Source organism: Choloepus didactylus, chromosome 1 (assembly GCF_015220235.1).
Source record: "Choloepus didactylus isolate mChoDid1 chromosome 1, mChoDid1.pri, whole genome shotgun sequence".
Classification (NCBI taxonomy): Eukaryota; Metazoa; Chordata; class Mammalia; order Pilosa; family Megalonychidae; genus Choloepus; species Choloepus didactylus.
In genome coordinates this window covers 89,227,747-89,254,365 of record NC_051307.1, presented here as the reverse complement: position 1 = coordinate 89,254,365, position 26,619 = coordinate 89,227,747, and the positions used below count along the sequence as shown (strand labels likewise).

General features: G+C 41.0%; 1 protein-coding gene across 2 annotated transcripts in view; it reads left to right on the top strand.

Moving 5' to 3' along the window:
* Nucleotides 1-14,244, top strand: part of PARP9 (poly(ADP-ribose) polymerase family member 9) — a 32,323-nt gene extending 18,079 nt beyond the window's left edge. Inside the window, exons 7-11 of one of the 2 annotated variants that reach the window (XR_005217026.1) lie at nucleotides 1,392-1,781; nucleotides 4,664-4,803; nucleotides 5,450-5,624; nucleotides 11,793-11,851; nucleotides 12,060-12,193. Coding sequence is in view for 1 of the 2 variants with exons in the window: in XM_037836842.1 (XP_037692770.1) it covers nucleotides 1,392-1,781; nucleotides 4,664-4,803; nucleotides 5,450-5,624; nucleotides 12,060-12,361 (1,007 nt within the window). In the remaining variant the exon portion in view is untranslated. Of the gene's footprint in view, nucleotides 1-1,391; nucleotides 1,782-4,663; nucleotides 4,804-5,449; nucleotides 5,625-11,792; nucleotides 11,852-12,059 lie in introns of both variants that reach the window. The other variant, XM_037836842.1, reaches the window with a different exon arrangement.
* Nucleotides 14,245-26,619: the final 12,375 nt, after the last annotated feature.

The window sequence follows — 26,619 nt, the reverse complement described above, 5'->3', positions numbered from 1 at the left end:
GTTTCCTAATTTGTTGGGAAATCTTAACAGTACCTATCTCATAGGGTTATGAGGACTGAATAAAATACGTTTAAAGCCCTTGGAACAATGCCTAGAACATAGTAAGTGCTCCACTTACTTTTTCCCCTCAGAATGTGTTTCTGAGATTCATCCATGTAGCTAAAGTCATTCCCTTTCATTGCTATAATAATATTCCACTGTTGAAGGATATTTGGGTTGTTTCCAGTGTTTTTTTTTTTCAGTTAAAAACAAAAATATGAACTTCCCTGTACACATTTCCTGAAACACAAGTGCAAAGATTTCTTTAAGGTATGTAATTATGGGAGTAGATGTTCCAATTTTATACCCTTCATGAATGTATAGGAGTTCCAGTTGCTCTACATCATCCCCAACACTTGATATTGTGAGATCTGAATTTTTGCCAGTCTGGTGGGAGATTTTTCATTTCCCTGGTTACCAGTGGAGGCAAGAGTATGGGCCATTTGTATTTCCTTTCCTGTGAAATTTTTTTACCCAACTGACTGTAGGTTACCTTTTTCTAAATGATTTGAGAGAATTGTTTATATATTCTAGATACTGCCTCTCATATGAATTCTCTATCAGCTGTTCCATTGCTCATTTTTGCAGTTTTGGTTCAAAGTCAACTTACTCCATCATATCACACATATCTTTACTCCTTGTGGAAGGGTGTATGAGTGGGATGGGTTGGAATAAGGCCCCTTTTCCTTTTTTGCTGGGATATAATATGTTCAGTAGCAGCAGTAGCAGCCAAGCCCCAGATGCTTGTTGTAGAGGTGGGGAGACCCAACCCCACCCTTAAACAGTGGGAGATCCAAAATGTCCTGTTGTGCACAGGTAAGATATAAGAAGGAATCCGAGGTAGTGGAATTATAACATTCCAATTTTCCATTATATTTTGATAACAGCCCAGTTTTTCAACAGTAATGATGTATTACTTTTATAATCAAAAATAAATGTTATTCTTTTAAAAAAAACATTTTCACTCTTTAGGCTCTATGCTTTTCAGAGATACTTGATTTTAAACTAGTTGGTAGCAAGTAGTTAAGGAAAATCCCATTCAGCGGGAAATAGTTGGTTAATATCCAGGGTGAGATCACAAGGTCAACACATTTGTGAATTGACAAATGAAACACAGCAGAGGTAAGACATGATGAAGCTAACTCCTTGCACGCTAAACTCTGTGTTCCCAAGGGAGACTGTAAACTGTTTAGATTTCCATTGGACCCAGGTACAGCACTCAGAGATAGGTTCTTAATTGGGGCTGTTACTGCTGACAAGGGTGACAATAATACTCAGGGTAAACTCTGGCCGTGGTGTTTTGTCCTAAACTGTTTTAAAGCCCACTTGCCTTCTGTGGTTGCTTTTGATAGCTGTTTCAGTCCCCCAGTGGTCCAGAGAGGAGAAAAGTAAAAAGAGGCCTGAAACTGGATCTCCTGCCATCAACCTGATGGGATCCAACAAGGAAGAAATGCATGAGGCCCAAGAGTGGATTCACAGGATGCTGACCCTCCAGGATCACCACATCATTGAGCACAGTCATATCCTCTACTTCGGGAAAAAGGAACATGATATTTTGTCTCAGCTTCAGAAAACCTCAGGTGTCTCCATCTCGGAGATTATCAGTCCAGGAAAGGCAAAATTAGAGATTAAAGGAGCCCAGGCTGACCTCATTGAGGTGGTTATGAACATTGAACATTTGCTGTGCAAAGTTCAGGAGGAAATGGCAAGAAGAAAAGAGCGAGACCTTTGGAGCTTGTCAAGTGAGTGGCTTTCTATTAAGTTAGAAAAATCAGCTCTCTGAACTGTTCCTCCTTTTGGGCATGAAAGTGCGTACATGCACGTGAAAAAGAGAGAGTGGGAAATGAGAGAGAAAATCATTCTGACACTCTGTTAGGTCATGAACTTTTCTGAACCATTTTTTGACCCTTTTTCTACCATCAGGGTTATTTATTAGCAAAGGAAACACACCCACACACACTAGATTATGTTTACTGATGACATGATTACCCAAGAGGCATTTACATGGAAAGCCTAGGGTAGCCCAAACCTGTGACCTGGGAGAAAAAAAGACACTCCTAAGTTTGCAGATGGAGCATTCAAATGTAGACATATTCCACCTGACTAATTTATCTCTTTTATTGCTTTACTGCATTTGTTTGTTCCTGGCAGCATTGGGAACCCTAAAATAACTTACTTTGAGCCCTCTTATCGAAGTAAGTTATGCACTGGTCCTGTGAGGTACACTCAAGTATAACCCATCAATGGGGCTGAACCCATCAGGATGACTGTGGATGAGATCCTTTTACCACAGCCATAAAGCTAGCTAGGAAATTACAGCATTTAAAATGCCACCCTGGGAGACAGAGGCTTGTTTCGTTCATTTATTTAATTTATGTGTATTGTGCACATAATGGGTGCCAAGCATTGTGCTAGGTCTTGGGAATACAGGATAAACAGGATGGACATTGTCCCTGCTGCAAGTCCAGTTGGGGATATTAACAAGCAAGCAGGTGAGTTATGAGAGAGGAGGGTCAAAGTGCTCTGGGAGCACGTAGGGAGACACCTAACTCAGACTTGAGAGGTCAGGGGAAGGCTTCTTAGAGGAAGGTCCTAAATAGAGAACTGAAGAATAAGTCGAGGTTATTCACTCAAAGAAAGTTTCAAGAAATAAGGCTGTAGCATGGCCTAGATTATGCAAGACCTTATAAATCACATGAAAGATTTCAGTCTTTCTTAAAACAAATGGAGAATCTTGAAGGATTTAAATAAAGTCAAGGTAAGATCAGACTTGGGTTCTAGAAAGATCACTGGCTGTTTTGTGGAGAATGGATTTAGTAGGAGATACAAAAATTCAGATGCAGAATTTCAAAGAACACCTTGTTTTCACCATGTTTGTAAAAATAACTCAGGCAGGAATGGCCAAAGTGAGGGGGAGTTTACAACAAATGTGGTATGCACGTTCCACAGAAAACTTAGTGTCAAGAAACTAAGAAATAAAAATATAAAAGAATGAGACACAAGATTATGATTATCGCTTAGCTTTTGAAATGTAGTGAATGTGGATATTTAAACTGACGCTGATAGTTCTCAGGAGAACAGGAGGCAAAGAAATGATGATCTCATGAAACTCGTGGCATTACAACTGCATTCATAAGGTTGAGTCCTCCCAGCTATTGGCAATCTAGTCAAGTAAGTCCTTTGTTTGCCACAAGGTGGCGTTTTGATAGTTGATGACTAAGCATATTATTCTGCAACAGCCTTTTACAGGTTCATACACTCACCTCCTCTTAAGGAGATTAAGATCTTCAGTAACAAAGTGAATACTTTTGAGGTGAGTTCTCACTAGGGAGACTATATCCATCAAATATCCATCAGAACAATACAGTTTTAAAAATTGAAATTAGATGTCACCTCTCTTTTATGTTGCTCACTTAAACCTTCCTGGTGAGCACTTCAAATGGCAGGAGTTTGTGTATCTTTGAGTCTCCAGTGGCCAGCTGGGGACCTGCAATGTAGTAGGAGCATGGTAAATGTTCTGATAAACTCAAGTGAACTGAACTCTAATCTTATACTTTATAAATGTGAGCTTGTGCTCTCCAAATTTAATTTATGGTCCCTTCCTTCGAAGTTTCCTGGCTTTGAGTTTCTCTGCTTTGGAGTTTTCCCTCTAGCAAGCTTCTCTGGACTTATCACCTGCTTTTCGTGATTAAAGTGAGCCCACTCATTAGATAATGTGCTGGGAATTAGGTTATTTTTGTGTATTTTGTCTTGGTCAAATTGAAAATAAACCAAGAGAAAACAGGTCCCTTTTTTTGGTTTCCATTTGTTCACCTGTATATTTAGTCCAATAAGGAGCTACCTTGTTGGAAATAGGGAGAATAGATTGTCCCTTGAATTTAAAAAAGGAGGAGGAAAGGGAGCGGGGAGGGAAGGTGGGAGGGAGGAAAGACAAGACAAGAAAGACGACATCATAGACTCTTAATCTCCAAACTTTGCTTTTCTTGGTTGGGTGATATTTGAATGATCTGTGTATCAAGTATCCTTACAGAAAGCACTGGTGAAAGCCAGGCTTATAATCTTGGATCTGTATTTACTGTGTGATATTGGGCAAGTCACTTAACCTCTCTGAGTTTCAATTTCCTTATTTGTAAAATTTGTGTTATTTCAGTGGTGGTGTAATGTTACAATTAGATATAGATGTGAAATCTCTTTGAAAACCTTGAAGTGTTATATAAATGTCATATTGTTTTCCACGATTCCTTAATGTTTTCTTATGCTAGTCTGTTTTTGTAGGTTGACATCCTGGCTAGAAATATGAACATTTCCTGTGAGCACCACAATTATATATCATCATGACAGGATTGTGTGTTGTGTGTGTTGGGAGAGTACATGTTTATACTCTTTTTTTCTCGTATTCCCTCAGCCTCATGATCCAGATCATCCGAGGACAGATTACCCCTCTATTTTCTCTTGTAACTTCTCATGGTATCATAGCTCTCCTTGCATGTCCTAAACAATACAAGGCATGCAATTTAAACTGGCTAAACTCTTTCTCCAAATTTCTAGAATTTGTTTCAGTTCTTACGAACCTTTTCTCTCTCACAGAGGATTGAGATAAAATTTTGTGTTACTCATTTTTTAGGACAATGGACTGACCAGCAACCAAAAAGCAAGAATGAAATGAAAGAAAATATTAATTTTCTGAGAGTTCTTGCACCTTTGACTCAAGAACTTCAGGATCGAAAGAAGCAGTTTGAAAAATGTGGTTTGCAGGTTATAAAGGTATGTCTAATTCGGGGAAGATGTCACTGATCTTTCTATTCATTAACTTGGTTCTGTGGCCAAAAGATAAGCTCACCTGCTGATGACTCTGAGCTTGCTGCTTATTGACCTGGAATCCTAGGAATTAAACTGGAAGGAGAACAGGGAAGGGCAAGTACAAAGTCTATAGGTGGAATCAGGAGGTAGGAATGATGTCAGGATGTACAAAAGGGTAGATTCAAGATCCAGGAGAAAGCTATCTGCCTATCTTAGAGCAACAGAAAAGAAATGGAATAGAATTTATCACACTGTGTTGTAACTGTTTGCCTATTTTTATCCCTCACTAAATTATGAGCTTTTAAGAGGGCAGGGAGAATGTCTATGCTATTTACCATTTCATTACCACTGTCTGGCACATAGTGGTTGCTCGGTGAATTTTTATTTAATTGAATTTATCAAAGAAGGGACAGAGCTTTGAAGAGATAGAAGTCACCCTGGGAGAAGGTTGGGGGCAGGAGAGGCTCTTATGTAACGTTATAGGAAAAGCAAATTGCATGCTACGTAATATGCACGTAAGCATCTTTATTTTTGAAGCAATGTTAACAGGCAATTTGAGTAGCCGTTCTCTAGTCTCCTTTTCAGTGTTTCATTTCCTTGGGTTATACAGGTGGAGAAGATAGAAAATGTGGTTCTCATGACTGCTTTCCAAGGAAAGAAGAAACTGATGAAAGGGAGAACACATAGGAGCCCTGTGAGCCACAGGCTTTTTCAGCAAGTCCCACACCAGTTCTGCAATGTGGTATGCAGAGTTGGCTTCCAAAGAATGTACTCAGTGCCCCACGGTAGGTGGCAGCCCCTCGTGACCCGGGCTAGATCTGAGTGGGGGCTGGTGAGCAGACGTCAGCAGATGGCTCACCACTGAAACATTTGTTGCTCTGGGGTGGGGATCATTTGCAACTGAGATATAGAGTTTAAGTCCTTTGGAAAGGGTCGTGTTTCTTATTTTTCTTCCTCTGACTTTTGTTGATGATAAGTTTTACGTTGATGAAAGTGTGAAATCTACAGTTCACTGTTTTTCTCCTTTCTCTGTCCCTGTGTTCTATGTGCAGAGATCACCTTGGAGCTTTTGTTTGTTTACTTATCTTGTACCAAAACTATCAACACCACTGAGCCATCCTCATACCTTCATTAAAAGGGTGTTTTCCTGAATTTAATAAATGTTTCCTATAGCCTGCTAGTAAATGAATAAGGTATCATCTGGCAGGTGAAGTAAATAATATCTTAACACACTTCTCAGCCACAGAAGTTCCATGTGTAGCTTCCACATCTCTTTTCATTGTACAAAAGTATTGCATAGTTAATTGCTATATTGTCCCCTTTCCTCTTCACCCACCAATGAAAACATTCTGACTTTAGATCTCTCCCAAGGAGGCTAAGAAGTTTATTAATGATCATGGTGGTAGTGGTGGTGGTGGTAGGGGGTACTTAGCAGTAGAGTTTGGTTTTGCCTGGTCCATTAAATATGTGGCACTTAATCTTTACCTTTCAAAACATGTAGCATGATCTTTACTGTGGAGTCAAACTCTGATAGTCTTGGTTTCTAGAAAGTAGGGGTCTAGAAATTATCTTCTCTTTGCCCAGAGAGAGCACTGGCAATATCTGAGGTAAAAACTGAACATAGACAATACCTAGGGGTGAATGTAGATAAATGAATCTCCACCAAGAAGTCTTTAAGTGTAGCCAGGAAAGTGATGATAGGTATGGTTTCTTCATTGGCAAAGTCTTAACAATCCACAACTTTCACTTGTAACTGAATATGTTAGAACTGGATTCTCTGCCCTCCCTCCTAGACTCTACTTAAACTACCCTAAAATCATGACTCTTCTATTTTCCTAATCCAGTGAGTGCCCTCTTTTTAATTGTGGACCACAGACTGCTAATTGCCTGCCCAACATCCATGCACATCTTTTTCCTAAAATATTTAAGATATACACTGTGTTTCTAAGTGTTCTGGTTTGCTAAAGCTGCTGGAATGGAATGCAAAACCCAGAAATGGATTGGCTTTTACAATGGGGGTTTATTAGCTCATAAATTTACAGTTCCAAGGCCATGAATATGCCCCAACTAAGGCAACAACAAGAGGATACCTTCACTGAAGAAAGGCCAATGGCATCCAGAACACCTCTGTCAGCTGGGAAGGCATGTGGCTGGTGTCTGCTGGTCCTTTGCTCCCAGATTGTGTTGCTTTCAGCTTCTGATTCAGTGGCTTTCTTTTTAAGCTTGTGGGTTCTCACTTAGCTTCTCCAGCGCAAACTCTGGGCTTCATCTCTTAGCTTAGCATCTCCAAACGTCTTTCTGTCTACATCTCCAAGTGTTTGGGTCTGTGTTAGCTCTGAGCTCTCTTTCTCTGTGAGCCCTCTGAAGGACTCCAGTGAACTAATGAATGGGTGGGGTCACATCTCCATGGAAATAATCTAATCAAAAGGTCCCACCCACAATAGGTCTGCCCCCACAAGATTGAATTAAAGAACATAGTCTTTTATGGGGTACATAACAGATTCAGACCAGCATTTCAGGATCTCATCTGGTCTCATCATCAGCCTCCAGTCCAAACAGGCCTCTCCATCTTCAAGCTTAAAAGAAAGGTATTGTCCCAACTCACTCATTATACATTGATATGAGAAGGAGCAGGAAAACGGCAATGAAAACACCCATCCTGAAAGAGAAGGGAAGCACACAGTAGTCACTGGTCTATATGGGTTATTCAATCCTGCTGGACAGAAATAGTGAGGACTCTGTTCTGGGAGTGGAGGAAGCCCTGTGTTTTGCCTTCTGGGAAAATCTTCCTTATGTATTGCCACTGTTACCATGTTTGAGGCAGGCCTGGAGAAGATGCTCTAGAAGCCCACTGCCTGCTGGTGCTCTTCCAGGGATCCTCAGGGGCTAGAAGGTTCTCAGGCAATTGACAGCCAAGCCTGTTGGTTTCTTCAGCAACACTGTTCCTTTAAAAACTCAGCAGGTTTGAGGACTATTCACTTCTGGTCAAGTTTATGTCTTCAAACATAAACAAAGATATAGTCTTTAAATCCCCATGTAGTCTTTAAGCCTCAAGCTTCTGGTCTTTTGCCTACTATAGTTTGTGCTCTTCCCATCTACATGGCCCTTACCTTAAGGGCCAATAACCCGAGGCAAGTCAGACAACAGACTCAGTGGGGAAAACAGTAACCATAATGTGACCTGTGCCAATAGCCTCATTGCTGTGGAATGGTAGGAACTCTTAACTGAAAGTGCTTGAGAAACCCAGGGAACATCAATCTTAGCAACCACGGAAGCTGTTTGCCAACCTGTTTTTTTTTTTGTTGTTTTTTTTTTTAAACCTAGTTTTCATTTGCAGTGCAAAATCTCTTGGCTTTTTCAACCCTACAAGATTCCAAAATGTGGGACTCTCAGCTTAGATGGCTGCCCAAAGGCAGAGGGGGCCTCGGTTAATGAAGCTTTATTTTTTTCTCTCTCTGCTTGCAGTCTTAACAGGCTTTATTCTGAGTTCATCTCTTGCACGTAGGATTTTGCTGAAAGCAGCAAGACAGAGCCTACACATTCTCATTTTCTTGATTGGATTCATTCATTCCATGAGTATTTATTTTGCGTATTCTATGAGCCAGGCCCTGTGCTATGTGCTAGGAATACAGCATTAAACAAAATACAGAGTTCCTGCCCTCATGATTTATAATCTAGTGAGTCCATCTGTTGCCCATCCTTTAAACGTTTTTGAGTTCTGAAGGAAGCCTTTCTTCTTTCGTCTACGATCTCCCCCTTCCTGTCTCTATGACGGTGATTTCTAAATTTGCTAAGCTGCCATTCTGTCTCCTGAGTTGAAGGTCCACATTTCTTACTGTCTTTTGGATATCTGCTTACGTGTCCCACAGGCACCTCAAACTCAGCATACCTTAAAATAAAATCTTTTCTTCACATGTTTTTTCCTAAGAAATATGCTCTTTGTTTTCTGATATCCCCAACCTGGCTAATATCATCACCATCTGCCTACAGGTCTCCTAAGCTAGAAATTTCACCACTCCTTCCTTTCCCTCATCCTTTATATCCTGTCCTATTGTCACTATCTTAAAGGTCTCATCCCAACTTTACCTCTCTATACCTACTGCCTTAGTGCAACTTCCCCTGGGCCTAGGCTATTCTGGTCCTTTCCCTGCCTTAAAACCTACCCCTATCACACCAGAATTATCACACTAAACAATTACATTTTTGCTTAACATCTGTAGTCTCAGTTGCCTTCGAGATAAAAACAAAACAGAACAGCAACAAAAACTTAGCAGAGCATATAAGGTCCTAGCCCCATGTTATTTTACCAGCCTTACCATCTGCCATGTTCCTCAACACTCTAACCATGAGCTTTCAGAAGTGCCCTGAAGAGATTTCATGCTTTCATGCCCCTGTGCCTTCATATGCACTGTTCCATCTGCCTGGAAGGCCTGGCTTTTCAGCCCTGCAAACTCCTGTTCTTTCTTCAAATGGCATCTCCTGGTTGACACTTTCCCTTTTCTTTGTTCCTGCACTTCCTTTATTCCTTTACTATGACATCTATAACAAGTACAAAATTGAGTCCCACACAACTCAAGGGTAGGACTTTTTTTTTTTTTTTTTATGTCTCTATAACTGAACTGTACCTAGCTCTCAGGCTCCCATGCCCATAGATGTAGAAAACTCCATCTTGAGGTGAACTTATTCATTGTCTAGAGTTTTCTTATTCTTTTCAGGATTTAAACTCAGTTCCTGCAAGGTTTTGCCTCTTCTTCTCACCTTCTCCCTGAGGGGGATCTAGATGGGAGGAGAGGCACTGGGGGAGGGTGGTCTGGTTTGTGGTCCCCATCTGTCCTCTGTACCACTCCCCCATGCCCTCTGCTAGCTAGATAAGCTACCCTGGGCTTTGGTCATTAGTATTCACCTGTGCTTAATATTCTGGTGCCCTTTGTTCTTAGGTAGGGTCCACACAGGCCATGCTGTATCCACTTCATGCTGAAGGAATCCCTTTCCAGGCCTTGTCTGTGTCCCTTCTGCAGCACAGGAAATTTTCAAATATGTGAACACTCCAAGCTGAGATGTGGGGTCTTGTGGGGCAGTCCTTGCCTATTATGGACATCTTCCCCAGCCACTGTTACTCTCCACTTGGTTACCAGGCTGGCTGAGGCAGCGGCTCCAGGTGGTAGCATGCGGAGTTGGGCAGTGGGCCCTTCTGCTCTATCAGTCCTCCCAGTTTTTCTGAGATTTCTATTGCTCTGCCCCATCTTGACGCAGGGCTCTCTCCAGGGAGAGGTGCAGGAAAATGAGCCCCTTCTCAGAGTCCCCAAGAGCCCTAGTCACATCCTTTTGATTCTTCTCTTCTCACCAGCTAGAAGAACTTTTATCTGCCTCAAGGAAAGAAAATTGCCCTTAGAATATCTTGTATTATTCTCTCCTTTGTGATTTATATTATAAGCCTCATGCTATCCTTCAGGCTTTTAGTTGTTTGGGTCACAAAAACCTTTTTCTCTCTGAGAGCTTAACTCTGAAAAACTGACTTTCAAGATCATTAAAAATAATTATAAATATGTATATATAATCTTGTGAGCATATATATATATATATATATATATATATATATATAAATATGATATATATATGTTCAATTGACTTTCTTCTAAGCTTTATTCTTTTTGCCCCTGAGGTAATAAGTAGCAAGATCTGAGTGAGTGGAGGAACAAAGCACAAGAAGAAATTCCCAGGAAAGAAAATCTTTGATTTTTATCTCAAATTACTACCTTGCCACATTAAATTGTATTATATTATATCTGTTTGGAGTGGAGTTCCCTTTGTGAACTTTTGAGAACAGCAATCATGTCTAAGTCATTTTTGAAGCTCTAGAACTGTGCCAGCCAATTTGAAGGCCACTAGACACATGAGGCTATGAGCACTTGAAATGTGGCTAATCTGAATCAAGATGTGCTCTAAGTATAAAATATATACTGGGTTTCAAAGTCCTACTGCAAGAGAAAATATCTCTTTAATAGCTTTTTATATTGATTACATGTTGAAATATTATTTCATATGTAAGGATTAAATACAAATATTATTTAATTAATTTCACCTGTTTCTTTTTATGTTTTTAAAATTTAAAGTTCCATTTGTGGTTCACATTGTATTTCTATTTTTCAGTGCTACTCTAGAGCCTAAAGTATAAAATAGTGTTTGGTTAAGTCCCAAGTAAATGTAAAGAAAGAGAGAGGAAGGGAGAGCAGGAAGAAGGAAAAAAGGAATGAGAATATGTCCTCCTTGAAGTTTTAATATTTTTTTCCCTTCTGAGGGGTAGAAAGGGCGTTGAACAGAGATTACCTTGAGGTCTCAATTTTGGCCCTCAGCCTCTTGAGTGTTCTTAGTACTCCAGAGAAGATAAGACAGATCACAAGCATTTATGCTAGAATGGAGAATATTCATTTCCAATGGTTGGAATACTTGTGTCTGACTCTAGGGCACTCCCTTCTTGGTGTCATGGTACCCAGGATGCCCAATGGGTGGAAAATTGACTGGTGAACATAGACCTAGATCAAAAGCATGTGGAGATAGTGGGTATTTTGCCAGGCCATGGTGAGAACTGGAGACCTATTCTCCCACAGTAGAGAATACCAGGATGTCTGTGTTCCACAGATCCAGCAGCTCTCTTCCTAAACAATGCAGTGGGCACATTGATGATACCTTTATATGTTCACCATTCCCCTTAGTTTGCCATATTTCTCTTGATACGCTGTCCATGAATTTGGGAGACACTCTGCCTTCTCTTGTTAAACGCTAATTTCACTAGTCCTATTCTCCAGCATTCTAGATATACCCTTATTTGTAGCTTGTAGGTGTCAACATTGTTCTAAGAGAAAAAGAACCTTCCCTCCATTATGCTCTGTCAGCAGCTTAATTGATAATGTTGACTTAAGTCACAATCTCAGACTTTTCTTATTAAATCGCAGATTGAAGATAATCCATATAAAAATGCTTTGAAAAGAATAGCTTTCTCCATAAACTAATGGTATGTTCAAATGTAAACTGTTATTATGTTGATGTTATCAGTGATAACTTGTGTCAAGGGAACAACTTTGGTGCTACAGACACAGGGACTTGAGACCTGGAGGAGGTGATTAGCTGGAGGACAAGAGAGGGAATGCATATTTTGTACTCAAAAAGGAAATATGATTTGCCAGGTCATAATAATCTTTTAAATTTTTTTCTTTTATCAGATCCAAAATATGGAGCTGGCATATACTTCACCAGGAACCTCAAAAACCTAGCAGACCAGGTCAAGAAAACCTCTGCCACAGATAAACTGATCTATGTGTTCGAGGCTGAAGTACTCATAGGCTCCTTCTGCAAGGGTCATCAGTTAAATATTGTCCCCCCACCACTGAGTCCTGGAGGCATAGAGAGCCATGACAGTGTGGTTGACAGTGTCTCCAGCCCTGAGACCTTTGTTATTTTTAGTGGCACGCAGGCTATGCCCCAATATTTGTGGACTTGCACCCAGGCTCATGTACGGTCATAGGATTACTCATCAGAACTGACGATGAACGCCCCATGGCAGCCTTCGGGGGAGATTCCCAAGTAGTAGCTCTGATTATTAACCTTTACATAATTTTAACAACAGGAATGGCTTTGATTTAGGGGAACTAATCAAATAATGACCACCAGTGCTTCAAAAGAGTGGTAAATGAGTTAGTCAAATAGGTTGTCTCTGTAAACTGTCTAGGCTTTGAAAAGACCAGCCACATATTAGCACCTTTATGCCTCATCTTTGCTTTCATCTCTTAGGGTTGAGGTGGGTAAATACCAACTAAAACACTTCAAGACCATTTCCTCTTCTTGTAATTGTCCTTTTCATTTGCTTTACTATAGATAATGGCAAAAAAGCTTTTCATGTAATGAGGAAATTTTTCTAGTATATAATCCAAGCCTTTTGTTTTCCAAAATGTGTAGTATAACATATCAGGACAGCAGGATGATATTAGATTTTCCAGAGACTCTCGTAAAAAGTGCTTTAGATATCAAAATAAATTACCTTTTTCTGAGTAACTGGCTCTGAAAAATTATGTATAAAATTAAATTATTTGGAGTGGAAGGACATGAAAAGGCTGATATTCTGCTGAAATTCTGATTAGATTCAGCCATATCAGGTAATGCCACTCAGGCATTATGAGGCCAAATTATTAATTCACCAACTATTTATTGGTCACTAAATGCATTTCAATCAGCTGGGTGCTAGGGGTAGATATGGTGCTGGACAAGACAAATGTCCTCTTAAAGCTTTTAGCCTGAATAATCAGAAAGGCAGATGTGGACAACTTAGCTACAAGGATGATTGGGTAAAACATCATGGGAATTACAAATTCTTGGGAAAAATTTAAGGCAAGAGGGCTAAATTAGTTGGGAGTTGGCGGAAGACCTTCTAAAGAAGGTAAAATTTAAGCTGAGAACTGAAGAATTTGTAGGGATGCAGTAAATTGGGAGCAGACTCAGAAGAATATTTTCAGCAGTGATAATGCTCTTGGAAAGGATGAATCCACTGTGAATGGGTTCCCATTTGAACCCAGAATTCCGTTTGGAATGTGGAGGCCTGCTAATCTCACTAGACCTCTCTTGCCTACTTTCAAATCCATATTTAGCTATTTTACTTCCAAAGTTTCCTAATTCTCACACATCTTCAACATCTTGCACAGAACACTTCCTCCTCCTCCTTGTCTTAACCGAAACTGCATTCTCCGTCTTGAAAGAAGTCTGCTTATTGTCTCATATAGCACTCCCCTTGGGCCTGGGCAAGAGGGGACTCCTTTTGGACCCCTACCCTGGGACTCTTGCTTGAAATGGCCCCACTCTTGCCCTCTGCCAGCTGTGTCCATTCTCACTAGGCAAGGAGTCCACAGGGCCAAGAGAATGTATCCATTGATTCTAAACCACCCACTTGGTATCTGGAACCCTAAAATTTCCTGCCCAAACACTTGGGCCTCTTCCTTGGGTCACTCGTCCCCAGAGTATACTGTGCCACAGTCTGCACCAAGAATGGCCAAAGGGTCACTGTTTGCAGGATGGGGGTTGATGGAGCTTGAACATGGGGGCCATGGTGTCCACACACGTGTGAGACCTGTGTGCTGGACAGAGCTGAAGGTGAAAGGACAGATTTAAAAGATGTAGCATTGTTTACTAGGAATTTCAAGAGAATGGAGGTGGGGCAATGTTCACAATGATAAATAAAAAGAAATCCATACCAAGAAACATCATAGTGAAACTAGACCACCGAAGAGGTGATCTTAAAAGAAGCTAGAGAGAAAAGCCAAATCATCTACAAAGGAATGACAGACTGACAGCATACTTCTTGTAGGTAGAATAATACTCCGCAGTCCCTGAATAAAGTTAAATCTGTCCACACCGTAATCCACTGAATCTGTGAATATGCTACCTTACTTGGCAAAAATAACTTTGCAGATGTGATTAAGGTGACTCTTGAGATTGGAAGATTTCATGGATTATCCAGTTGGCCCAAACTAATAATGAGTCCTTAAATGCAGAGCACCTTTCCTGACTAGATTAGAGAGATACAACATGAGAAGGATTTGATGCCCTGGAGTGATTCCGAGATGAAGGGAACAAGGTGCAAGGACCAGAGAGAGGCTTCTAGGAACTGATGTCCAGCAGGGAAATGGGAACCTCAGTCCTTGAACATCATGGAACTGAATTTTGCCAACACCATAATGGGTAAGGAAATAGATGCTAGAGCCTCGGGAAAGGAATGCATCCTGTTGATGGCGTTTTTAGCCCAGTAAGCCCTATCCCAACAGAACTCTTAAGACAATTTTAAGCCACTAAAGTTGTGGTCATTTGTTTTGGCAACAATAACAAATGAATACACTTTTTCAACAGCAACAATGGAAACCTGAAAATATTAGATTAGTATTTTCTAAGGAATTCTACAATTAGTTAAACTTTTATTTGCCTTTGGTTTTGAGTAAAGACGTTCTCAGACCAACAAAAACTGAGTTTACCAACGATAGTTATCAACAACCCCACTTAAGGTAGTTAAAATCTAAAGGATGTACTTCAGGAAGGGGGAAAAGCAAAGGAAAATCTAAGCTGCAATGAGGCATGATGAGAAAGAAATTGATAAACATGGATACCTAAATAATCATTGTCTTTATAAAACAGTAGGACTAATTTTGGGAATAAAATAAGACCAAAATAAAATACTGAAAAATGAACCATGTAAAATGGTAGGGTTGTAACTATAGTTAAAGTGTTTTGAAGTCCTTGTATTGTTCAAGAGGATAATAGAGATATTACATTTAGTTTGGAGGTTAAAATTTAAGGCAACCATTAAAAGAAGAAAAATAAAATATAACTTGCAAAGAGTAGACAAAAAAATGGAATTTAAAAATCCAAAGAGTCAGGAAAAGCAGAAAAGAGAGGAAAAAGAAGTAAAGAAAAAGTGAGGAAAACAGCATAAAATGTAAAAATAATTCCAAATGTATCAGTGATCACAATATGTAAAATTTGGAATAAACTTGCTAATTAAGTCAAAGATTGATAGATTAGTGTTTTTTTAATGCAACTACAATACATACTGTTTGCAGGAGACATTACAAAATCATTAAAACACAAAAAGACTGAAAATTAAAAGTTGGAAAAATGTAATTACCAAACACTAAACAAAAGAAAGCTCAGACAAAATAGACCTTAAGTTAAAGAGTGTTGCGAGGGAAAAAAATAATTACTTGATAACAACTGGAAAATATACATCTCTAAACCTGTATACATTTATTAACATAGCCTCGGTATGTGAATATATCTCAATAAAATGAAGATTTAAAAAAAAAAAAAAAACATAGCCTCAAGCCATATAAAACAAAGTTGAAAGAATTATAGGAAAAACTGACAAAACCACTACATAGAGAGTTAATACACCTCTCTCAGTAACTAGTAGATGATGCAGTTAAAAAAACTGGTAAAAATATTTGAATGAAATTTTTATCTAACATACATGTGTGGGACCCTGCACCCAACAATTAAAGATTATTCTTCTCAATTATACATTGACCACTTACGTATATTGACCATACTCTAAATTCAACAATTTTAAGGACACATCCTCAATCAGCCCACTTTCTCTGACCATTATCCACCATGCAATTAACTTAGAAATCAGTAAAAAACAATAGCTAAAAAATAAATACATTGAGAACTTCCATGAAGATGGCAGAATAAGACAGGCAGAACTCACTCCACCACCATAAAACAGGCAGAAAATTACCAAAGCAGCAGTTCTGGAGTCCAGGTGACCAGGGAAGGACCTCTGCATTATATAAGGAAGACGTGAATGGAAAATTGGAGAAACTATGACTGAGAAATTGGGGTGAGTGTACTCAATTGTGACCAGCCCGAAGGTCCACTGCTGTGTAATGGCCAGATCAGGCAGCTGAAAAGCGACACACCCTTTTCCTGTTTGCTAAAGCTGTCAAGGTGCAATATACCAGAAATGGGTTGGGTTTTGCAATGGGGGCTTATTAGTTCACAAATTTACAGTTCTAAAGCCATGAAAATGTCCCAATTAAGGCATCAACAGAACGATACCTTCTCTGAAGAAAGACCGATGGCATCTGAGGTTCCTCTATCACATGGGAAGGTATATGGCCGGAGTCTGCTGGGCCTCTCCCAGGTTTAGCTTCTGGTTTCCACGGCTATCTCCAAAATGTCTCTGGGCTTCTGTCTTAGCTTTTCTCTCTCAGCTCCTGTGCATCCTTGCTTGTTTCTCTGTGGGCATTTCTCTCTAAGCATCTGGGGGTCCTCTCAGCTTCTCCAGAGCAAACTGGATTTCATCTCTTAGCTTCTCTCCAAAATGTCTCTCTCAGCTTCTCTGAGCATCTAGTGCTGTATCAGCTCTGAGCTCTCTCTCCGTTTTAAGGATTCCAGTAAACTAAGACACACTTTGAATGGGTGGGGTCACAGCTCCATGGAAATAATCTAATCAAAAGTCCCACCCACAATAGGGCTGCCCACACAAGATTGGATTAAAAGAACATGGCCTTTTATGGGGTACATAATAGATTCAAACCAGCACACACCCCTACTTCAGAGAGGTGGGGAAGGCATTTCTCTCAGCCTAGAGTTCTTGGGAGGAGGGGGGATGCAGAGCAGAGGCAATCTGACAATTAGCCAGCCAGAGAGACACTGTGGGTGTTCTACACAAGGGCTCAGGGCATCCGCTGTGTACATGAGCAGAGAGGCAGGTGTGAAGGAGGTGCACTGCAATGCCAGGCACCATTCCCCTACCCCCAAGGTGGTCTTACTGGCCAATGAAAAGCAGTCCATTTCTGGACAGCTGCTGGCTGGTGAAGTTGAACCTCCCAGTCTCACAGCCCAGAGTCTCCATGTAGAAGTCTGGGAATCACCAGACCCATCACACCTACAAGCTGTAGTCTTCACCATGGTGCATCCCCATAAGACTGCATTGAAGATAATAGCATTTTGGGGGCCATAATATACCCAAACCGGCACATACCGCACCCTGGACCCCAACATGACATGATCTTTCCATATACAAAACACATTCATCTGATCACAATATCACAAAAGCTTAAAACATTTCAGTAACACTAGATAACTACAAGGTCCCATCAAAATCAGTTACAGGCATGGTCTGTCCTAAGGCAAAATTCCCCTCTGACTGTGGCCCTCTGGAACTTAGAACAAGTTATCTGCTTCCAGTACACAAAGGAGGGACATTCATAGGATAAACATTCCCATTGTCATAAGGAGAAACAGTAAGGAAAACAGGGTTTAAAGGACCAAAACAGTTCCTAAAACCCGCACGGCAAACTCCATTAGATTTCAAACTCTGACAGTCACTTACAGAATGACACTTTATCTTTGGGGCTTGAGACAGTGGCAGTTCCACACTTTTCCAAAGGCCTACACAGCAGCTCTTTTCTCTCCAAATGGTGGGGTGAGTGCTCCAACATCTCCACACACTGGGGAGACCACTTTCTCAGCCTCACCCTCCTCAAACATTGGGGACTCTCCCCTTTCTGAACAGTGGGGTGGCAGCCAGGTTCTCCCCAATACCCAGAGAATGTGCTCCACTCTCTCTGAGGCCTGGGGTAGCAGCACTCTTCCTTGAATATCGAGGCAGAAGGCCTGTGCTCTGCCTCTGGGGAAAACTCACCCTTTCCATGTGTGTGGGCTGCTCCACTCTCCCTGCCTGAGACCTCTTGCCTCCAGACCTCAATCTCCATGTCTCTGTCTTGAAATTTTTCCATCAATTTGTTCCTTCTGTGTCCCCTCCAGTCCAGACCAGCAGTGGCTCTGTACAGATTTTGCAAAAAATCTGTTGGCTTGGCAGGAAGCCTACAGGTGTCAAAACCGTCAGACAACGAGTTTCCACAAATCTTTTCTGGATAACTCCATCTCCAATCCTAGCTTGCACTGAATTGGTGGTCGTGTTCCATGTTTGGTTAAATCCTCATGTGGGGCTGAAGTTTCTGGGGTCTCACTTTTTGGAAACCCAGAATTTTCCAAACTATCAGTTTCTGGTTTCTTTGTACCCAAGAGTTTATTTCTCAGCTTATCTCTGCCACATTTTTGATATTTAGTGTCAAAATCTCTTCAGCTAAGTATCCCAGCTTGTCATTTTCAAATCCTGATTTCCATCTGACACCAGGACACAATTTTGCCAAATTTTCTGCCACTTTAAAACAAGGATCGCCTTCCTTCCAGTTTGCAACAACACATTCATCATTTCTGCTCAATGCCTCATTATAAGTATCTTTAGAGTTCATAGTTCTATTAACAGTCTCTTCAAAGAAGTCTAGGCCTTTTCTTTGAACCTCCTCAAAGTTCTTTCAGAATCTTTCCCTTATCCATTTAAAAAGCCATTGCAGAGAAACTAAGATGGCGGCTAGGTGAGACAGGCCAAAAAACACCTCCATGAAAAACACTAGATAAAAACCAGAAAGAGACCCAGAATACCAGTTACAGTGATACACCAGCTGGACGAGGTCTGCTAGTTCCCAGGGGCCGTATACTTGGTGAAACCAGGAGTCTGCATTCTGAAATGAGTGACTAAGCTGACTGGAAGACCCGCAGCCATGCAGCGGTCTGGGGAAGCCAGGGTTTGGGGTTTGGAGATTGACGGGCTCTTTAAAAAAAAAAAAGGGAAAAACCCAGGAGTGGCTGCAGCTGTGATAGTGGGAACCATGCAGTAAAACACAGCAACAGGGGGCTAGGCTGGCCTCTCAGTGTCTGGCCTGGAAGATAGCCCGCTGCAGACACCCTCGGGGCAGAGGGAACGGAGGGGAGAGCTGGAAGCAGAAAGAAACTCCGCGGCTAGCAGCTGGCTGCCTGGAGGGCTGGATAAACTCTTGCCCGGGGCCATGCCCACAGCCCAGAGCCCTGCCAGTTGTCCCGGAGCTGGGAAGGAGGAACTGTGCAAGGAGAGGGGTGTTGAGACGCCCCATTTGGCCATTTTTGCATCAGGCTGAAAGTGCCCTGGCACGGCCCGGCAGCCCGGGGCTTCCCTTGAGGGATGGCACGCACTGGTGACGTAGCACAGCATTCCCTCGGCAGAGGTCCTGGAGGATCATGGCTGGGCAGGCGGACCTGCTCGGAGAACCCAGGGACAGTATGCCAAGTCCGGTGGTTTGTGGGACAGCGAGAGAGAGGGTCTGGGGCTGAAATGAAATGAAGGCTTAGACTCTTGTGGTGACCTTGAATCTCTGGGAACCTGGGGGATTTGAATCTTAAAGCTGTCTTTCCTCCCCGGCCACCCATACACACGCCCCACAATCAAGGCAGACGGCTCTAGCAACACACCCAAACTGAGTTCACGAACTGTACCCCACAAGAATCATTTCCCCACACACCATGGGGACAAGGTGGAGAACTTGACTTGAGGGGTATAGGTGACTCACAGATGCCATCTGCTGGTTAGTTAGAGAAAGTGTACGCCACCAAACTGTGTTTCTGAAAAATTAGATAGCTATTTTTTTGACAACTTGAAAGAACCCTATCAAGCAAAGCAAATGCCAAGAGGCCAAAAACAACAGAAAATCTCAATGCATATGATAAAACCAGAAGATATTGAGAATCCAACTCCAAACACACAAATCAAGTTATCAGAAGAGACACAGTACCTGGCAAAATTAGTCAAAGAACTACAGTTGGGGAACGAAAACATGGCAAAGGATTTAAAGGACATCAAGAAGACCATGGCCCAGGATATAAGTGACATAAAGAAGACCCTAGAAGAGCATAAAGAAGACATTGCAAGAGTAAATAAAAAAATAGAAGATCTTATGGAAATAAAACAAACTGTTGGTCAAATTAAAAAGACTCTGGATATTCACAATACAAGACTAGGAGAAGCTGAACAACATCTCAGTGTCCTAGAAGTCTACAGAACAGAAAGTGAAAGAACAAAAGAAAGAATGGAGAAAAAAATCGAAATGGATCTCAGGGATATGATAGATAAAATAAAACGTTCAAACTTAAGACTCATTGATGTCCCAGAAGGGGAAGAGAAGGGTAAAGGTCTAGAAAGAGTATTCAAAGAAATTGTTGGGGAAAACTTCCCAAACCTTCTACACAATATAAATACACAAAGCATAAATGCCCAGCGAACTCCAAATGGAATAAATCCAAATAAACCCACTCCGAGACCTATTCTGATCAGACTCTCAAATACTGAAGAGAAGGAGCAAGTTCTGAAAGCAGCAAGAGAAAAGCAATTCACCACATACAAAGGAAACAACATAAGACTAAGTTGTGACTACTCAGCGGCCACCATGGAGGCGAGAAGGCAGTGGCATGACATATTTAAAATTCTGAGAGAGAAAAATTTCCAACCAAGAATACTCTATCCAGCAAAACTCTCCTTCAAATTTGAGGGAGGTCTTAAATTTTTCACAGACAAACAAATGCTGAGAGACTTTGCCAATGAAAGACCTGCCCTACTTCAGATTCTAAAGGGAGCCCTACCAACAGAGAAACAAAGAAAGGAGAAAGAGATATAGAGAATTTTAACAGACATATATAGTACCTTATTCCCAAATCACCAGGACACTCATTTTTCTCTAGTGATCACAGATCTTTCTCCAGAAGGGACTATAAGCTGGGACATAAAACAAGCCTCAAGAAATTAAAAAAAAAAAAAATTGAATATACTCAAAGCACATTCTCCAACCACAATGGAATACAAATAGAAGTCAATAATTTTTGAACTGTAACTCCACTATTTACTTCCTACATGATATAAAATACACAAACTCTAATGACGAATCGGTGGTTTTGAACTCAATGTAAAATATGTAAATTTAGACAACTATACAAAGGTGGAGGAATGGAGGAGTATAGGAGCATTGTTTATGTGTCCTATTGAAGTGAAGGTGGTATCAAAGAAAAATAAGATTGTTATGGATTTAAGAGGTTAATTTTAAGGCCCACAGTAAACACAAAGAAATTATCAGAGAATATAACCATAGAGATGAAATGCAGAGTTTGGGTGAAGAGAAAAGGGGGAAGGGGCAATGGGAGATAAGAAATGAGTGTAGAGTTGCTGTTTGAGGTGAAGGGAAATTTCTAGTAATGGATGGTGGGAAAGAGCATCACAACATTCTAAATGTGATTAATTCCTCTAATGGAAGGCTAGGGAGGGGGTGGAATGGGAAGATTTAGGCTGTATATATGTTTCCACAATTGAAAAAAAAAAAAGTCTAAATAGATGATGATTGAATGCCAAGGATGAACTTGGATGGGATTGGAGGATAGAGGACAGGTGGCTCAAAGGGACACAGTTGAGACATAAGGTAAAGGAAATATAGAATGTAAACTTTCTATCATTGTTGAATCTCTTGTACTTCTTAGCTGCACTTAATGGGATTGCATAAAAGAATGTTCTTGTTCATGGGAAGTGTATACGTGAATTATAGTGTATGTTCAAGGATGTGTGCAGCTAGCTCTCATATGTTCAGAAGACAGAGCAATAGATGATGGATGATAGATAAGGAAGGAGTGAGTGAGAGGGGGAAAAAATAGCGATGTGACAGCATGTTAAAGTTGGTGGATTGAGCTATCGGGGGAGGGGGTCAGGGTATGATGGAATTCTGTGTATGGGGTTAGTATTGTTTTTGCAACTGTTCCTATAACTTTGAATTTATTTCAAAATAAAAAAAAATAAAGTCAAGGGGGGAAAACAGTGTTTGGGATACTGTTTGAATCACCTATATCCTTACTGAATTTTAGCTCGTTTCAACTGCTTTTTCCATCTCTTACTGAAGAGACTTATGTTAAATTCTTCCACTATGATTTTAGATTTGTCAATTTCTCCTTGAAGCTCTATAATTTTGCACTTTGTAAATGGTGAGACTCTGTTATTTAGGTGCAAATAAAAAATTGTTATATCTTCTTGGTGAAAAAAAAAAAAAAGCCATTCCAACATGTTTTGGTATTTGCAAGCTCAGCAGCACCCATCTTCTTTGGTATCAAAAATCTGTTTCAGTCTGTTAATGGTGCCAGAATGCAAAACACTAGAAATGGATTGGTTTTTATAAAGGGGAGTTTATTTGGTTACAAAGTTACAGTCTTAAGGCCATAAAGTTTCCAAGGTAAGGCATCAACAATAGGGTACCTTCACTGGAGAAAGGCCATTGGCGTCTGGAAAACCTCTTTTAGCTGTGAAGGCACGCAACTTGTGTCTGTTTGCTCCCACGTTGTGTTTCAAAATGGTGTTCCCCAAAATATTGCTCTTGAGGCATTTTGGCCTCTTGGGGCATTTTGGCCTGTCTTCAAGATGTCACTCTCAGTTGCTCTGAGGTTCTTCTGCCTGTGAATGCCTTTATAGGACTCCAGTAATCCAATTAACACCCACCCTGAATGGGCAGGGTAACACTTGCATGGAAATTATCCAATCAAACATTTTGACTCACAGTTGAGTCACATCTTCATGGAAATACTGAATCAAAAGATTCTGATCTAATCAACATTAATACATCTGCCCCCACAAGATTGCATCAAAGATAATGGCATTTGGGGGGCCATAATACATCGAAACCGGCACACTGGTTAAGTGCAATCTGGCTAGCTGCCATTCTGCCCAGCCTCCAACAGACTTCTGAAAAGGGCTGTACCTCCTGAGTTAGGCCCTGGCCATCGTTCAGCTGGGAATTACTGACAAATCAAGTGCCAAGGAGACCTTCAATGCAAATTCAAGCAAAAACAAAATATTAGATGAGTGAGGAAAACCAACTTTCAAAATAACCTTATCAAGATAATCAAATGCCAAGAAACCAGCAAAAAATCACAAGCCACATGAAGAAGCAAGAATATATAGCCAATCCAAGATAGCAGATGAGGAGAGACAGAGGAAAATACCTCTCTGTGAAAAAGGCTAGATAAAAGTCAGAAAATGCTCCAGAATACCAGTTTCAGGGTTGTACTGCCTGGACAAAGTCCACTACATCCACAGTGACTGTGCACTTGGTGCAACTGAGAGTCTGCATCCAGAATCAAGTGAGTGAGGCTGCTGGGGAAGCAGCAGCTGTGCCACAGTGGGGAGAAACCTGGGGTTGGCGTTTAGAGATGGATTAGTTTAAAAACGCCAAAAGCAGCTGCGGATCTGGCAATGAGAGCCACGCAGCCAAGTGTGGTGGGGAGTGCCTTCCACGCCCCGGACACCTGCCTTAGTATCTGGTGTGGACGATAGTATTTCGGACACCTGCAGCTAATTGTCCCAGAGCTAGGAACAGCCCACTACAGCAGGCGGAGGTCAATGGAATTGGGAAATTACCACACCTCATACAGCCATATTTTCAGCAGGTGGGAAACATCCCTTCACAGCACCACAGCTGAGAGCTTCCCTTGGGTATTCCACTTGCCTGTGACGTTGCAGAGTCTTCCTCCATGGAGGCCCGCAGAGTACACAGCTTAGAGGCAGACTGTCACAAGGAGGTCCCAAGGATTCTACACCAATCCCAGGGACTTGTGGGCCCACAGCGGAGACTGTGGGGAGTCTGAGCTGAAGGTTTGGACTATTGCAACAGCTTTAATACTCTGGGAAAGGCTGGGAGCTCTGGGTCTTAAAGCTCTCTTCTATGCCTAACTGCTCAGGGCACATACCCCACCCTCAGGGCTGGCGGTCCCCATTGCACATGGAAGTTTGGTGCACTGATTGGACCACCACAAGCTGCATAGATAAGGTTGGGGTAAACTAGCTTGAGTGTAAGAGATGGCTCAGGACTGCCATCTGTTGGTAGGTCAGGGAAAGTGCACTCCACCAAGCCGTAGCTCTGTCAAATTATAGATAATTGTTCAAAAAAGCCTGCATATCCTAAAAGAACCCTATAAAGATATGCAAATGCCAAGAGGCCAAAAAACAACAGAAAATTTTAAAACATATGAAGAAACCAGAAGATATGGATAACCCAAACACTCAAATCAAAAAGCCAGAGGAGACACAGTACTTGGAGCAATTAACCAAAGAAGTAATCACAAACTACAAGACCATGGGGCAGGAAACAAAGGACATGAAGAAGACCCTAGAAGAGCATAGAGAAGAATTTGCAAGAGTAAAAAAAAATGTAGATGAGCTTGTGGAAATAAAAGAAACTGTTGATCAAATTAAAAAGATCTTGGAAACACATAGCAGCTGATTAGATGAAATCAAAGAACAAGTAGGTGAACTTGAAGAAAATGTTCTGGAGAGTGAAGGTATATAAGAACGAATGGAGAAAAAAATTGGAAAAATTGAAATGGATTTCAGGGATACGATGGACAACATGAAGCACGCAAATATAAGAATCATTGGTCTTCCAGAAGGGGAAGAGAAGGGTAAAGGTCTAGGAAGGGTATTCAAAGATATTGATGGGGAAAACTTCCTAGCCCTTCTAAACAACATAAATATGCAAATCATAGATGACCAATGAACTCCAAACAGAATAAATTCAAATAAACCCACTCCAAGACATATTCTGATCAGATTGTCAGATGCTGAAGGAGCAAGTTCCGAAAGCAAGAGAGAAGCAATTCACCACATACAAGGGAGACAACATAAGACTAAGTAGTGACTACCCAGTGGCCACCATGGAGGCGAGAAGGCTTTTACAAAAGGGGGTTTATTTGGTTACACAGTTAAAGTCTTAAGGCCACAAAGTGTCCAAGGTAATGCATCAACAATGGGTACCTTCACTGGAGGATGGCCAATGGTGTCTGGAAAACTTCTGTTAGCTGGGAAGGCACATGGCCAGCATCTGCTCCAAGTTCTGGTTTCAAAATGGCTTTCTCCCAGGACATTCCTCTCTAGGCTTCAGCTCCTCAAAAAAGTCACTCTTAGTTGCTCTTGGGATGTTTGTCCTCTCTTAGCTTCTCCGGAGCAAGAGTCTGCTTTCAGAGGCCATCTCCAAAATGTCTCTGTAAGCTGAAGCCCCTCTCTCAGTTCCAGTGCATTCTTCAAAGTGTCCCTCTTGGCTGTGGCTCTTCTTCAAAAGGTCACTCTCAGCTGCACTGAGTTTCTTCTGTTTGTCAGCTCATTTATATGGCTCCAGTGATTTAATTCAGAACCACCCTGAGTGGGTGGGCCAACACCTCCATGGAAATTATCCAATCAGAGTCATCACCCACAGCTGGGTGGGGCACATCTCCATGGAAACACTCAAAGAATTGCAATCTAGTTAACACGGATAGGTCTGCCTACACAAGATTACATAAAAGATAATGGCATTTGGGGGGACATAATACATTCAAACTGGCACAATAATGTAGAGGAAATGCACAATTTTCTGAAAACACATGAGCAACCTAGACTGACCAGAGAAGAAATGGAAGACCTCAACAAACTAATTCCAAGCAAAGAGATCCAATCCGTTATTAAAAAATTTCCCACAAATAAATGCCCAGGGCCAGATGGCTTCACAAGGGCATTCTACCAAACTCTCCAAAAAGAACTGACACCAGTCTTACTTAAACTCTTTCAAAACATCAAAGAAAATGGAACACTACCTAACACATTTTATGAAGCTAATGTCTCTGTAATACCAAAAGCAGGCAAAGATGCTACAAGAAAGGAAAACCACAGGCTAACCTCCATCAAGAATATAGCTGCAAAAATTCTCAACAGAATACTTGCAAATTGAATCCAAGACATTAAAAAATCATACACCATGACCAAGTGGGATTCATTCCAGGCATGCAAGGATGATTCAACACAAGAAAATCAACGTAATACAACACATTAACAAATCAAAAGGGAAAATCAAATGATCATCTCAATAGATGCTGAAAAAGCATTCTACAAAATCCAGCATCCTTTTTTGATAAAAACACTTCAAAAGGCAGGAATTGAAGGAAACTTCCTCAATATAATAAAGGGCATATATGAAGAATCCACAGCCAGCATAGCACTCAATGACAAGAGATGGAAAGCCCTCCCTCTAAGATCAGGAATGAGACAAGGAAGCCCACTGTCACTACTGTTATTCAACATCATGCTAGAAGTGCTAGCCAGAGCAATCTGGTGAGAAAAAGAAATACAAGGCATCCAAATTGGAAGGGAAGAAGTAAAACTGTCATTATTTGCATATGATATGATCTTATATCTGGAAAACTCTGAGAAATTGATGACACAGCTACTTGAGCTAATAAACAAATTTGGCAAAGTAGTGGGACACAAGATTAATGCACATAAGTCAGTAATGTTCCTATACACTGGAAATGACCTAACTGAAGAGACACTCAGGAAGTAGATTCCATTCTCAATAGCAACTAAAAAAA